General features: G+C 40.4%; 1 protein-coding gene across 13 annotated transcripts in view; it reads right to left on the minus strand.

Moving 5' to 3' along the window:
* Positions 1 to 1572: 1572 nt before the first annotated feature.
* The window catches only part of SLC38A1 (solute carrier family 38 member 1), an 82402-nt gene continuing 67958 nt past the window's right edge, over positions 1573 to 16016 (minus strand). For 9 of the 13 annotated variants that reach the window (XM_077952541.1, XM_015151468.3, XM_077952540.1 and 6 more), the window contains 5 exons: positions 14778 to 14878; positions 12340 to 12458; positions 11631 to 11772; positions 11432 to 11529; positions 1573 to 2790 (listed from right to left, as the gene is read on the minus strand). In XM_077952541.1, coding sequence (XP_077808667.1) covers positions 2689 to 2790; positions 11432 to 11529; positions 11631 to 11772; positions 12340 to 12458; positions 14778 to 14878 — 562 coding nt within the window. In that variant the 3' untranslated portion in view covers positions 1573 to 2688. 13 annotated transcript variants of the gene reach the window in all.

Consider the following 16016-nt stretch of genomic DNA (forward strand, 5'->3'; position numbering starts at 1 on the left):
GGATTGACAGTATTCTGTGTTACAATAACTAGAGAACAGTTCTAAATCCAAAGTGTGAAACTGGCACTGTTCACTAGTATAGAGATCCTACCTACCAAAGGAAAACGTGCTGCTTCCCATGGCTAAGGTACAGTATTCTTTAATCTACTAATTTAGCAGAAAAACTTCCAGAGCACTTGACTGTGCTGTTTAAATTCGACCTAACATCTGTGATACATGTATTTTTGGCTACCAATTCACTATTCTGAACAAGAATAAGAGCAGTACACTTTACAGCTAATCCCACACAAAGGATGTAACTAATCAGTGATATTGGACAAATCACAGTAGGTCTATTACATTCAGTCAACAACAAATTTAGATAAACATACAAAGGTTTTTAAAAATATGTGTGGTATCACACACAGCAACAACAGTGTGCCTCCTCTAAACAAATCTATTTTAAATAAATATTCCTTGTATTGACACGTGAAACCCAGAGGCCCAAAAATATCCTACACATCCCAGTTAATGATAATGTTCTAAATTGACTTTGTGAGTGTAAAATGAATTGCTATAAAGTAACAAGGAAAATACAAAGTAGCATAATATAGCTTGTGAACTAAATTATGTATTTTTAAAGGTAAGGTCATCCCACTACCTGGCTATTTCATTACTGGTGCTCTAGACAAGCTCCCAAGAACCGACTGAATCTTGGCTTGTTCTGTTTGTCATTGCTTATATAATATGGAAAACATCGCTGAAAAGGACAGAGATGACCATAGATATGGCTAGGGTAGGTATTCATATCTAGATATCTGAACTCTGACCTAATGTGGATATGATTCTGTAGCATTATATTAAAAGCTATGATGATGCAATGCAGAAAATAACCTTTCATTCTCCCCCCAAGAGGATCACGACAGGTGCTTCAATGCCTGCCGTATCTATGGGACATTAGTGTGATTCTCAGTGAGAGTGAAGGCCTTTGGGGATTTGAGTCAGGAAGAGAACATGGCTAAGTGCCTGGAAACTCTGCAAACAGTCTGCAGTTAGATTCTACTTATCTCTGGATAAGAAATCTGTGCTCAGTGAAATGATGTGTTTGGAAAATTCAACCAGAATATAGAGGAAACATAAGTCCTGTTTCAAGAGGCCAGCTCACGGAGCATGCACATTTCTCACCATCTGCAAGCTACGGACAATTCAGTCACAGGGCATGGCCCCACTTAGGGGAATGCAGTTCTGGGTTTCCTTGCTATCCCTATTCCTTTTTCAGCTACAAACTCTGCTCTTTTTCAGCCTCTTCAGTTTCCTCGTGCTCCCTTTAGGAGAGGGACTAGGGTAAGAGTACCAGGCAACTCTGTCCTCCTGCATGGACAGTTGAGATGGGCAGTAATGGCACAGTCCTTGGTTGGGGAAGAGAAGAGGAGACAGCACAGACACTGAGACCCCCTTGTCTTCCTCATCTGGCGGAAGGAAGGTACTCAGTGATTCTGTCAGAAGCTCTTCACAAAGACTTTCTCTGAGGGGTTTTTTTTTCCCACAAGACTAGATGGAGAATTAATGAAGAAGAAATGGAAATGAGGCTTATTTAAGGTACAAAAATCTTGTATTTGTAATAACCTAGATTTATAGATATAAAACAAGTCTTTTAAAGACTTCCCTAAAGTACTCAATATAAAACAGGAGTTACTTATCCTAGATCATCCTTACTTAGGTACACATGATTCTCTGTGCAACTAGCTGGTGGACATGAATAAAAGCTGCTGGGCCTGTAATGTACTAAAACATTTTTCTCCCTTCAGCGAGACAGGGTTGAAGGCTAAACGCATCAGAGTAGTATTTTCTTAGGCATTTTGGACAATCATTTTGCAGTAGGTTCTATAGGTTTTCCCCAGCGAAAGTTGACTCAGACCAGAGTAACTCTGACACAAGTTGCCAAGAGGGAAACAATACTTCATTTGCTAGATTACCCAAAAGTGTAGCTTCATTTAATTACCAAGGTAAGAATCATCCCCAATGACTTTTCAGCTGAGAACACTTGCCAGAGAATGTCTCTGGATGGGAATGGATGTGGTACCAGCTAGTCCACTGGACTACCCGAGTTCAGCTGCCAGGTGATCAGAGCCACCTCAAATATTGGGCATGCTCTGATTCAGCAGTGGCAGTGCCCTATAACTTTCAGATCATTATCTCTGTGTGCTATGTTAACCAAAATAGGCAAATTATTTACGAAACCATTTTTTTTCTGTAAAGCAAAATAAATATATACAATTCAAGATTCTTTTCTCTTCTAAAAAGGTACAGATAGTGTGAGCTGAACATCAGTAGGAAAATTATTTCAGAATCTGGATGTATAATAAATAAACATGATTGCACATCATGTTTCCAAAGTTCTAAGAGACTGGGAAGCCACAAAACATAGAGTTAGACGGGTAAAAAATGACTGCGAAAAGTACTGGGAAATATGATTGTATGAAAACTGAAAAAAAAATTCACAATCCCTAAATTGATCCCAAATCTTGGAGGGACATGAAGCATTATAGAAACACGTCTCTGTTTTGCAACCAAAGTATTATTCCATTTTAAGTATTCTGTACATTTCTGTTTGCTTCTGTAAACTTGCAGAATAAGTGGTGAGAGATTGCTGATGTGTGGGGACTTGACTGAGTAGACAACAGGGCTGTTTCTTTTTCTTGGCGGGTCTCAGTGGCCTTCGTCGCCACTCGATGAGCAGGCCCAGTCATAGATGACCAAGGGAATGCTGACCAAGGAGAACAACACCCCCAGGCCCAAGAAAAGGGCAGCCTGGAGCAAGAGAAAGGCAACGGTTATTTTCAGTGCAGCAAAAATTTTCCACATGTACCTGGGGAAAAAAAAATAGAATGGTTTTCCCTCTCCCTTTGTGTCCCCTGGTATTCAGAGTTTGTCACAACCATGGCTGAACTGTGAGAATCTTTCTAAAATTGTATGAACCTGATTCTGCAAGGATGGGAAAATAGAAAAAAAAAAAAAACAAGCTAAGCAGAGTAGTCCTCTATGTCCCATTCTTTGACTTCATGGTCACTTCAAGTGTATGTATCCATTCTACAAATGACTGGGTATCCTTATGGCTTCTCTCAAACTAATATTACAACCAAAGGGGAAAAAAAGGCCTTAGAAAATATCCAGGTCATTTTGTTATTCATTACCTACCAACCTAGCTTATCACTGGCAAGCAAACATTTCTGTATGAAAAAGTGGAAAAAAACATACAAAAGCAAAATAGATTTAAGTGAAATAGGAAACAGGTGTCAAAAACTAAGTTACCTGAAGGGCTGATGAAGGCCATAGGTGGACAGATGATGATATGGTTTGGTGTGTCCCTACCCAAATCTCATCTTGAATTTTAGCTCCCATAATTCCCACGTCATAGGAGTGACCCGGTGGGAGGTAATTGAGTCCTGGGGGCAGATCTTTCCCATGCTGTGCTCGTGATAGTGAATACATCTCATGAGATCTGTTGGTTTTATAAAGGAGAGTTCCCCTGAACATGCTCTCTGCCTGCCACCATGTAAAATGTGCCTTTGCTCCTTGTTTGCCCTCCACTATGATTGTGAGGCCTCCCCAGTCGTGTGGAATTGTGAGTCAATTAAACCTCTTTCCTTTATAAATTACCCTGTCTCAGGTATTTTTTTAAATTATACTTCAACTTCTAGGGTACATGTGCACAACGTGCAGGTTTGTTACATAGGTATACATGTGCCATGTTGGTTTGCTGCACCCATCAACTTGTAATTTACATTAGGTATTTCTCCTAATGCCATCCCTCCCCAAGCCCCCCACTCTATGACAGGCCCCGGTGTGTGATGTTCCCTGTCCTGTGTCCATGTGTTCTTGTTGCTCAACTCCCACCTATGAGTGAAAACATGCAGTGTTTGGTTTTCTGTCCTTGTGATAGTTTGCTTAGAATGATGGTTTCCAGCTTCATCCATGTACCTTCAAAGGACATGAGCTCATCCTTTTTTTATGGCTGCGTACTATTCCATGGTGTACATATGTCACATTTTCTTAATCCAATCTATCATTGATGGACATCTGGGTTGGTTCCAAGTCTTTGCTATTGTGAATAGTGCCACAATAAACATACGTGTGCATGTGCCTTTATAGTAGCATGATTTATAATCCTTTGGGTATATACCCAGTAATGGGATGGCTGGGTCAAATGGTATTTCTAGTTCTGGATCCTTGAGGAATCACCATACTGTCTTCCATAATGGTTGAACTAATAATTTACACTCCCACCAACAGCATAAAAGCGTTCCTATTTCTCCACATCCTCTCCAGCCTCTGTTGTCTCCTGACTTTTTAATGATCGCCATTCTAACTGGTGTGAGATGGTATCTCATTGTGGTTTTGATTTGCATTTCTCTGACGACCAGTGATGATGAGCATTTTTTCATATCTCTGTTGGCTGCATAAATATCTTCTTTTGAGAAGTGTCTGTTCATATCCATTGCCCACTTTTTGATGGGGTTGTTTTTTTCTTGTAAATTTGTTTAAGTTCTTTGTAGATTCTGGATATTAGCCCTTTGTCAGGTGGGTAGACTGCAAAGATTTTCTCCCATTCTGTAGGTTGCCCGTTTACTCTGATGGTGGTTTCTTTTGCTGTGCAGAAGCTCTTTAGTTTAATTAGATCCCATTTGTCTATTTTGGCTTTTGTTGCCATTGCTTTTTGTGTTTTAGCAATGAAGTCTTTGGCCATGTCTGTGTCCTGAATGGTATTTCCTAGGTTTTCTTCTAGGGTTTTTATGGTTTTAGGTCTAACATTTAAGTCTTTAATCCATCTGGAATTAATTTTTTGTATAAGGTGTAAGGAAGGGATCCAGTTTCAGCTTTCTACAAATGGCTAGCCAGTTTTCCCAGCACCATTTATTAAATAGGGAACACTTCCCCCATTGCTTGTTTTTGTTAGGTTTGAAAGCTCAGATGGTTGTAGATGTGTGGCGTTAATTCTGAGGCCTCTGTTCTGTTCCATTGGTCCATATATCTGTTTTGGTACCAGTACCATGCTGTTTTGGTTACTGTTGCCTTGTAGTATAGTTTGAAGTCAGGTAGCATGATGCCTCCAGCTTGTTCTTTTTGCATAGGATTGTCTTGACTATGTGAGCTCTTTTTTGGTTCCATATGAACTTTAAAGTAGTTTATTCCAATTCTATGAAGAAAGTCAGTGGTAGCTTGGTGAGGATAACATTGAATCTATAAATTACCTTAGGAAGTATGGCCCTTTATATGATATCAATTCTTCCTATTCATGAACATGGAATGTTCTTCCATTTGTTTGTGTCCTCTTTTATTTCATTGAGCAGTGGTTTGTAGTTCTCCCTGAAGAGGTCCTTCACATCCCTTGTAAGTTGGATTTCTAGGTATTTTATTCCCTTTAGAGTAAATGTGAATGGGATTTCACTCATGATTTGGCTGTTTGTCTATTATTGGTGTATAGGAATGCTTGTAATTTTTGCACTTTCATTTTGTATCCTGAGACTTTGCTGAAGTTCCTTATCAGTTTAAGGAGATTTTGGGCTGAGATGATGGGGTTTTGTAAATATACAATTAGGTCATCTGCAAACAGAGACAATTTGACTTCCTCTTTTCCTAATTGAATACCCTTTTTTTCTTTCTTGTGCCTGATTGCCCTAGCCAGAAGTTCCAACACTATGTTGAATAAGAGTGGTGAGAGAGGGCATCCTGTCTTGTGATGGTTTTCAAAGGGAATGCTTCTAGTTTGTGTCCATTCAGTATGATATTGGCTGTGGGTTTGTCATAAATAGCTCTTTATTATTTTGAGATATGTTCCATCAATACCTAGCTTATTGAGAGTTTTTAGCATGAAGGACTGCTGACTTTTGTCAAAGGCCTTTTCTGCATCTATTGAGATAATCATGTGGTTTTTGTCATTGGTTCTCTTTATGTGATGGATTACATTTATTGATTTGCATATGTTGAACCAGTCTTGCATCCCAGGGATGAAGCTGACTTGATCGTAGTGGATAAGCATTTTGATGTGCTGCTGGATTTGGTTGGCCAGTATTTTATTGAAGATTTTTGCATCAATATTCCTGAGGGATTTTGGCCTAAAATTCTCTTTTTTTGTTGTGTCTCTACCAGGCTTTGATAACAGGATGATGCTAGCCTCATAAAACGAGTTAGGGAGGATTCTTTCTTTTCTACTGATTGAAATAGTTTCAGGAGGAATGGTGCCAGCTCCTCTTTGTATGTCTGATAGAATTCGGCTGTGAATCCTTCTGGTCCTGGACTTTTTTTTGGTTGGTAGGCTATTATTTACTGCCTCCACTTCAGAACCCATTATTGATCTATTCAGATATTCAACTTCTTCCTGGTTTAATCTTGGGAGGGTGTATGTGCCCAGGAATTTATACATTTCTTCTGGATTTTCTAGTTTATTTGCGTAGAGGTGTTTATAGTATTCTCTGATGGTAGTTTGTGTTTCTGTGGGATCGGTGGTGATATCCCTTTATCATTTTTTAATTGTGTCTATTTGATTCTTCTCTCTTTTCTTCTTTGTTAGTCTTGCTAGCAGTCTATCTATTTTGTTGATCTTTTCAAAAAACCAGCCCCTGGATTAACTGATGTTTTGAAGGGTTTTTTTTGTGTGTGTGTCTCTATCTCCTTCAATTCTGCTCCGATCTAAGTTATTTCTTACCTTCTGCTAGCTTTTGAATGTGTTTGCTCTTGCTTCTATAGTTCTTTTAATTGTGATGTTAGGGTGTCGATTTTACATCTTCCTTGCTTTCTCTTGTGGGCATTTAGTGCTATAAATTTGCCTGTACACACTGCTTTAAATATGTCCCAGAGATTCTGGTATGTTGTATCTTTGTTCTCTTTGGTTTCAAAGAACATCTTTATTAATGCCTTCATTTCGTTATTTACCCAGTAGTCATTCAGGAGCAGGTTGTTCAGTTTCCATGTAGTTGTGTGGTTTTCAGTGAGTTTCTTAATCCTGAGTTCTAATTTGATTGCACTGTGTCTGAGAGACAGTTTTTTTTGTGATTTCTGTTCCTTTAAAATTTGCTGAGTATTTTACTACCAATTATGTGGCCAATTTTAGAATAAGTGCAATGTAGTGCTGAGAATAATATATATTCTGTTGATTTGGGGTGGAGTGTTCTGTGGATGTCTATTAGGTCTGCTTGGTGCAGAGCTGAGTTCAAGTCCTGGATATCCTCCATAACCTTCTGTCTCATTGATCTGTCTAATATTGACAGTGGGGTGTTAAAGTCTCCCATTATTATTGTGTGGGTATCTAAGTCTCTTTGTAGGTCTCTAAGGACTTGCTATATGAATCTGGGTGCTCCTGTGTTGAGTGCATATATATTTAGAATAGTTAGCTCTTCTTGGTGAATTGATCCCTTTACCACTATGTAGTGGCCCTCTTTATCTCTTTTGATCTTTATTGGTTTAAAGTCTGGTTTATCAGAGACTAGGATGGCAACTCCCATTTTTTTTCTTTTTTCTTTTCTTTTTTTTTTTTTTTTTTTTGCTTTCTATTTGCTTGGTCGATCTTCCTCCATCCATTTATTTTGAGCCTATGTGCGTCTTTGCATGTGAGATGGGTCTCCTCAATACAGCACACTGATGGTTCTTGACTCTTTATCAAATTTGCCAATCTGTGTCTTTTAATTGGGGTATTTAGCTCATTTACACTTAAGGTTAATATTGTTATGTTTGAATTTGATCCTGTCATTATGATGTTAGTTGGTTTTTTTGCTCGTTAGTTGATGTGGTTTTTTCATAGCATCACTAGTCTTTACCATTTGGCATGGTTTTTGCAGTGGCTGGTACTGGTTGTTCCTTTCCATGTTTAGTGCTTCCTTCAGGAGCTTTTGTAAGGCAGGCCTGGTGGTGACACAATCTCTCAGCATTTGCTTGTCTGTAAAGGATTTTATTTCTCCTTCACCTATGAAGCTTAGTTTGGCTGGATATGAGATTCTGGGTTGAAAATTCTTTTCTTTAAGAATGTTGAATATTGGCCCCCACTCTCTTCTGGCTTGTAGGGTTTCTGCCGAGAGATCTGCTGTTAGTCTGATGGGCTTCCCTTTGTGGGTAACCTGACCTTTGTCTCTGGCTGCCCTTAACATTTTTTCCTTCGTTTCAACCTTGGTGAATCTGACAATTATGTGTCTTGGGGTTGCTCTTCTCGAGGAGTATCATGGTGTTTTCTGTATTTCCTGAATTTGAATATTGGCCTGCCTTGCTAGGTTGGGGAAGTTCTCCTGGATAGTATCCTGAAGAGTGTTTTCTAACTTGGATCTATTCTCGCTGTCACTTTCAGGAACACCAATCAAACGTATATTTGGTCTTTTCATATAGTCCCATATTTCTTGGAGGGTTTGTTCATTTTTTTTCACTCTTTTTTCTCTAAACTTCTCTTCTAGCTTTATTTCATTAATTTGATCTTCAATCACTGATACCCTTTCTTCCACCTGATCAAATAGGCTATTGAAGCTTGTGCATGGGTCATGATGTTCTCGTGCTGTAGTTTTAAGCTTCATCAGGTCATCTGAGGTCGTCTCGACACTGTTTATTCTGGTTAGCCATTGATCTAATCTTTTTTCATGGTTTTTAGCTTCCTTGCAATGGGTTAGAACATCCTCCTTTAGCTCGGAGAAGTTTGTTATTACCGACTTTCTGAAGCCTACTTCTGTCAACTCGTCAAACTCATTCTTCATTCAGTATTGTTCCCTTATTGGTGAGGAACTGCGATCCTTTGGAGGAGAAGAGGTGCTCTGCTTTTTGGAATTTTCAGCTTTCCTGCTCTGGTTTCTCTTCAACTTTGTGGTTTTATCTACCTTTGGTCTTTGATGTTGGTGACCTGTAGATGGGGCTTTGGTGTGGATGACCTTTTTGTTGATGTTGATGCTATTCCTTTCTCTTTGTTAGTTTTCCTTCTAATAGACCCCTCAGCTGCAGATTTGTTGGGGTTTGCTGGAGATGCACTCCAGAACCTGTTTGCCTGGGTATCACCAGCAAAGGCTGCAAAACAGCAAATATTGCTGCCTGATCCTTCCTCTGGAAGCTTTGTCCCAGCGGGGCACCTGTGTGTGTGAGGTGTCAGTCAGCCCCTGCTGGGAGGTGTTTCCCAGTCAGGTACCTGCTTGTGGCAGCAGTCTGTCTGTTCTTGGAGCTCAAATGCCGTGCCGAGAGAACCACTGCTCTCTTCAGAGCTGTCAGACAGGGACATTTAAGTCTGCAGAAGCTGTCTGCTGCCTTTTTTTCTGCTCTGCTCTGTCCCCAGAGGTGGACTCTATAGAGGCAGTAGGCCTTGATGAGCAGCAGTGGGCTCCATCCAGCTCATGCTTCCCGGCCTCTTTGTTTACACTGTGAGCTACTCAAGCCTCAGGAATGGTGGATTCCCCCCTGGATCAAGCTGCAGCCTCACAGGTCGATCTCAGACTGTTGCGCTAGCAGTGAGTAAGGCTCCACTGGCATGGGACCCACTGAGCCAGACATGGGAGGGTATTTCCTGGTCTGCTGGTTGCTAAGACTGTGGGAAAAGTGCAATATTTGGTCAGGAGTGTACCGTTTCTCCAGGTATAGTCTGTCATGGCTTCCCTTGGCTAAGAAAGGGAAATCCGCTGACCCCTTGTGCTTCCTGGGTGAGGCGATGCCCCACCCTGCTTCAGTTTGCCCTCCGTGGGCTGTACCCACTGTCCAACCAGTCCCAATGAGATGAACCAGGTACCTCAGTTGGAAATGCAGAAATCACCCATCTTCTACAATCTTGCTGGGAGCTGCAGACTGGAGCTGTTCCTATTTGGCTATCTTGGAAGCAATCTCGGGTATTTCTTTATTAGCAGTGTGAGAACAGACTAATACAGATTACTAAATCCAGAATCCAGAGAACACAAGATTATATGTTCCTTGTGCTTGAGCATGTTCAGTGAGAGCGCTGCAGGGAGAAGGATGATGCATTCTGAGAGCCAACAGGGCTGGACTGGAAACTGGAGGAGGAGAAAGAGCTAGGGAAGGAGAGGAGCGAATTGGGGGTTGAGATGGCTGCACATGGCATATCATCCTGGGTTCAGTCTAACTCCCAGTGATCCCTACACAGATGGAGCCCTTGTCTAATGCCATTTGGCAGACCCTACTACTCGTTTTATTATGGGACCAGGGTTGGAGAAGCTCAGAATTCATGGACAGCAGGCCTCCACCATTTTCAGATTTAGTCTGAATATACTGTCCCATTGTGCCAGAGTGACTGCTTCATCCTCTCTGTCCTCATTAAGCCCCTACAGGTAAGTCTTAGAAAGATTTGGGAATTAAGGTTTCAGGGGTGATCATGTTGGAGAACTGGATGCTCTAATAGCATCAGTGCTGCTTTTCCTAAATGCACAGGGATGACCCTCCTGCCTACACTTCTCATCTGGATCTGTTGACTCAGGTAACAGGTACAATTGCAGTGCTTTCACCAGCTGGGAGGGCAAGTAGGAAGCCTTCTCTGAGGCCAAGCAAAATGGAGCTCCAGAAGGGACTCAGGTACCAGCCACTTCACCCCTGCTTCCCTCACTGTCTCCAAGTGCACCACCTTCAAGATGCCCTTGAACCTCATCAGACCTGGAAACAAGGATCCCAACATAGAAAGGCAGTTTTTGAATCCAGGTCTGTTGTTCCAAAGCATATCTGTCAAATAATAAAAAGACTATTTAAGCTAACTCAGACATTTTAATTAAGGCATTGCATGTTCCCTGGGCTGTAGGGAGGAGTTACATGAGTAGAAATCATATGGAAACAGTGGACTGCATAACCTCTGTGAGTCCCTCGTCAATTCCTCTCTTGCTAAAGACTAGACACTGTCCTATAGAGACACAGGAGGATGAATGTCCATTCTTCTGACTGGCCATACCCTGGATCAGAACAAAAGCTGAGGCACAATGAGAGTAAAACCAGAGGGCCGGGCACGGTGGCTCATGCCTATAATCCCACCATGGGGGAGGCCAAGGCGGGCGGATCACGAGGTCAGGAGATGCAGACCATCCTGGCTAACATGGTGAAACCCCGTCTCTACAAAAAAATACAAAAAAAAAAAAAAAAAAATTAGCCAGGCATGGTGGTGGTTGCCAGCTACTCAGGATGCTGAGGCAGGAGAATGGCGTGAACCTGGGAGGTGGAACTTACAGTGAGCTGAGATCATGCCACTGCACTCCAGCCTCGGTGACAGAGCGAGACTCCGTCTCAAACAAAAAAAGAGTAAAATCAGAAAAGATATTTGGAGGGACGGGAGAAGATTCTGATATGATATTTTAAATCTCTCCCAAGTAGCAAAGCTACAGGGCTTCTGCCTCCTTTCAAGGCAACTGAAAGTAGTCTTGATAGAAAGGTGGACTATTTATTTTGTAAATTTAAATGGAAAACTAATCAGAAAAGTTAGAGTGGCTGGCAAGAGACATACCCAAATTCTTTGAGTTCCTTTATCTCCATCCTGGTCTGTGATTTTTAAATAGAGAGATGAAGGAAGAATGAAAATAAGCATGTTAGCAGATGTAACTCCTATAAAATAAGAAAAAAGAGAAAATTTAGCATTGCTATTGTGAAATTTTCCCTCCAAACAGCTACTGTAGAATGAGAAGCACAAAGTCATGAAGCCATACCTACGACTCCAAAAATATCCTTCATGGAGGGTATGAAGATCACCAACAAGTTGATAACAACCAAGAGTATGCAGGTAACCACGATATGACGACATAAATTAAACTTTGTTTTCTTAGCCAGTTCAAATAAAGATGAACGAACCTGCAAGAAGAGAAAACAAAGATTCTGTAAATGCCTACAGCATGCCAACACTGACATTTCTCCACAGAGTAACTGATTTATTGGTGCACATGAATTCATGAAATGTTTTGTAATGCCTAGTGAATTTATAGATAGTTTAACAGTTTTGGAAGTTCTGGGGCTTGACTTAAGAGGGAAAGTATTTTTATTTATAGAATAGTAGAGTTTTCCTTTGTGGGGGGGTGTAATTTCTGTCTTTGATTTATCTAAGACTTGAGTGTTCATTTCTGATTTTTTACATTCTCTCTTCATGTCTGACTGAGATTTGAACATTCTATTGTCATTTCTTTGTAAGGAACAGGGTCAGATTAATTAGAATGAAGATTCACTGCATCAGAGGCTCCCTGATGCACTGAATGCCACTTGCTTTTCAAACAGCCTGAACTGAGTCTTGGGATCTTTCCCAGATGCAGATTCAATAACCAAGGAAAGTTACCTGGGGCAGGCTTTCTCTGCAATGGGCTCCTGCAGGCAGAAGGAAAGCTGAGACCTCAGGTTTTCTCATATTGCACCGAGGCCCTTACTCACCGTGAAAAATAACACCGGCACTGTGAGGATCACAGCAACAATGACAGCCAGCCGCACTGTCAGGATAAGAATGTCATCTTTACTCTGATACTTGTGAAGGAGGTCTGACTGCACGTTGTCTGAAATGAGGGAAAAGCAAGAGGGTTTTAAAGGGAGATAAAGTATATCAGTTTTTCTGAACAACAAAGAATTTGTAAACTAAAGGGCAAGTAATGTTTTGAAATGTCTATTAAAACAATTAAGTTGGAAAGAAAAATCTCTATGTAAGACATGCTCCACTGTGCATATGCAACTTAGCAAAGGAATTTAAAATAATCACTAGAAGAAGCTACATGGGGTGGGAAGGCTTAATTTAGACTAAATTAAACCTAGGAGTACACTGGGCTTGAAAATGAAACATACAGTTGAAGCACGAAGCTGCTCTTAATCTAGACTTTCCCTCTACTCTTCAAACCATGCCAAACGACCACAGGCTTGCTCAGGGAGGGTGGGGGTGGGGTGGGGGGGTGCTACAAAACACCTTGGAGCTTGTTTCAAACTCTTCTCTTGTTAAGTCAACTTCAAGTGGCCAAGCAGCAGAGGCACTAGCTGAAATTTCACCATCAGGAAATAATTCCACTCTTCCATGTATATTGTTCTTGTAAAAAAAAAAAATTAGTTTATGTACTACTGTGTGTGTGTGTGTGTGTGTGTGTGTGTGTGTTGAGACAGGGTTTTGCTCTTTCACCCAGGCTGCAGTGTGGTTGCCGTAGTGCCATGTTGGCTCACTGCAACCTCTGCTTCATGGGCACAAGCAATTCTCCTGCCTCAGCCTCCCAAGTAGCTAGGACTACAGGCGTGTGCCACCATGTGTGGCTAATTTTTGTATTTTTTTTTTTTTTTTGGTAGAAATGGGGGTCTCATTACGTTGCCCAGGCTGGTCTCGAACTCCTAGGCTCAAGCTATCCACCTACCTAGGCCTCCCAAGATGCTGGGATTACAGGTATAAGCCACCACACCTGGCCTTATGTACTACTTTGAACTTTTTCTCAACTTAGAACTTCAGAAAGTGTTATTTTAAAGACTAACAAAGCTAGAATGGCAGTCACATAGAGTATGAAACTGCTCAGTCTTTTGACAAGAGATAATTTCCCCTCCTGTCTCCTGCAAGGGCTTCTCACTGCACCAGTCTCAAGGTTCTCAGCATGGAATTCAAATGCTAATCTGTACCATAGAGCTTGGTCTCAGTTTCCAAAACAGAACCATAAGTTATAAGACGAATCTCACTAGTTCTAATTTCCTTAATTCAAAATAACTAACCACTTAAAAATAGCTAAGCCTTTTTATTTAATCCAAGAGTAATAAAAGTGTTTGGTGTTCTATTCTATGTGAAAATAATGCATTTACAAAGAAAAATTACAGCTTGAACAAGACAACGGTGAGACTTCAACTAACATTAAGTTCTCCGCCTCTCTCTCCCTATACCCACTGCAGCCTTGAAACTCTGTAGGCACCTTAGCAACACCATTTTTATGTAAAAATTAAATATGGTATTTATGAATTCATTAGACAATGCTATTCTCTATTGCTAGTGAAAATGATAATAATAACATCTGTATAATCAGAGCAGCCTTTTTCTCCAGGCTGAATTAATAATTTTTAAATGTGCTTAATTTTGAGACATTTGTGTTTATGATAAAAAGTTCCAAAGCATTATTATTTAGTAGAGAAGATTGTGAAATACATACAGATATACATATATATATAGGTACACACACACATATATAAACACATATATATATTTAAATTAGGTCCCCAATTATAAAGATAATGAAAGGTATTAAATAAAGTTTCAGGATAATTTGAATAGGAGAGGATGAAGAAGCAGTAAAAGCCGGTAAACTGTTCATTCAGGGTCAGTAAAGGTTACATATGAAACCTTGTTCCCTTTTTCAGATTTCATTTTTTAAAATTTTCTATATCATTCCTTCAGATCTTTGCAAGGCTCCGACTTCCAGTGAACAATTAGGAGTTTCATTTTTAATTAACTCAGAGTGTCATGAGTGTAGCACTCTGCTCTTTCTCACTTTCAGCATCTGTCTCTGTCTCTCCATTCTATTAATGGAATCTGACCCAATTTGCAGTGTCAATTAGGAAAGCCTTGTCTGATGTAGTTTTAAACCTTCCTCAGTAAAGTTAGCATGCTTCTAAAATGCAATTTCTTTTAAGGACACTGTTAGGAGAAAAAAATTATAAATATTGTTTTAGTAAATATTTTATTCTGCAGTCTGCATGAACATGTAAAGATCACCATTGCTTTAAGTAGAAGAAAAAACTAGAAAAACCAATGGATAGCTTTGTTGCTTTCTTTGCCTTTCATGTTAAAAGTTATTTCAACATTGATTTTTACTAATTTGTTTACAAATACTTATATTTATGTACCAGTAGAAATTACTTACCATAGAATGTCAAGTAGCCAAAAATGGCAGTCAGGAAGTACATAACAAACATGGCGAAAAAGGAGATGTTTGAAACCATCTGCATTTTTTTCTGTGATCGGCTAAAAACAAATAAATGTTAAAAATTAAAAATCATATCACTGAATTTAAGCGCCAGTGTTAACATTGAAGAATATTAATTTAACTTTGCCTCTATCAGGTTAGGGAAGATCTGAACAGCTGAAATTACCCCTGGCAGTTATGCCAGTTGAAAATAACCTGTCTTACACCGAATTGGTATTGATCCACGGAGATTCATGGAACTACACTCCCGTAAGTGTTCTTCCCCATTCTTTTAAAAGAATATCAAGTTCTCATCGGAAGGGCAGACAGCATTTTTAAAATATTTGGCCTTGATATTATCTCCACACTAGCTGGACAAAGGAAAACATGCAGAAAAAAAATCAGTGCTGTTCTCCTAGCTCCAGAGATTAGCGGCAGAGCTGGAACTTGACCTAAGGTGTTCTGTCTCTAAAGCTGCTGTTTTAGGTTCTGATTTTCCCATTGGGGGGCCTCAGGGATGCACCTGGAAGTCTGCAGGTCTCCAGTGCACCAAGCGCCCAAGAGATCACAGCTGGAATGATGAAGGGCTCCATCTCTCAGGTCAAGTTCACTCTGGGGTTGGGATGACCCTCTAAGTTTCTTTAACTGCCCAAACAATTAATCTGCAAGACTGGTATTCAATAAATAACAGACCACAGATAGTCATAACATTTGATTATGTCATAACAAGGAATCTGGGATGCCATGGGAGTATGGAAAACAAGAAAAATTGAGAAGTAGGCTGGGCACGGCGGCTCACGCCTGTAATCCCAGCACTTTGGGAGGACGAGGCGGGCGGATCATCTGAGCTCAGGAGCTCAAGACCAGCCTGGGCAACATGGTGAAACTCTGTGTCTACAGAAAATACAAAAGTTAGTTGGGCGTGCGGGCATGTGCCTGTAGTTCCAGCTACCTGAGAGGCTGAGGTGGGAGGATTGCTTGACCCTGGGAAGTTAAGACTGCAGTGAGCTGAGATCATACTATAGCACTATAGTCTGGGTGACAGAGTGAGACTCTGTCTCAAAAAAAAAAAAAAAAAAAAAGTAAAGAAAAATTGAGAAGTATACACTTGAGAAAATTAAAAACTAAAACGAAAAGCTGAACTATTAAAAGATGCCAAAGACAAGGGCAACAAATCACGGATTTCTCTTCCCCGAG

This window comes from Macaca mulatta, chromosome 11, assembly GCF_049350105.2.
Source record: "Macaca mulatta isolate MMU2019108-1 chromosome 11, T2T-MMU8v2.0, whole genome shotgun sequence".
Taxonomy (NCBI): domain Eukaryota; kingdom Metazoa; phylum Chordata; class Mammalia; order Primates; family Cercopithecidae; genus Macaca; species Macaca mulatta.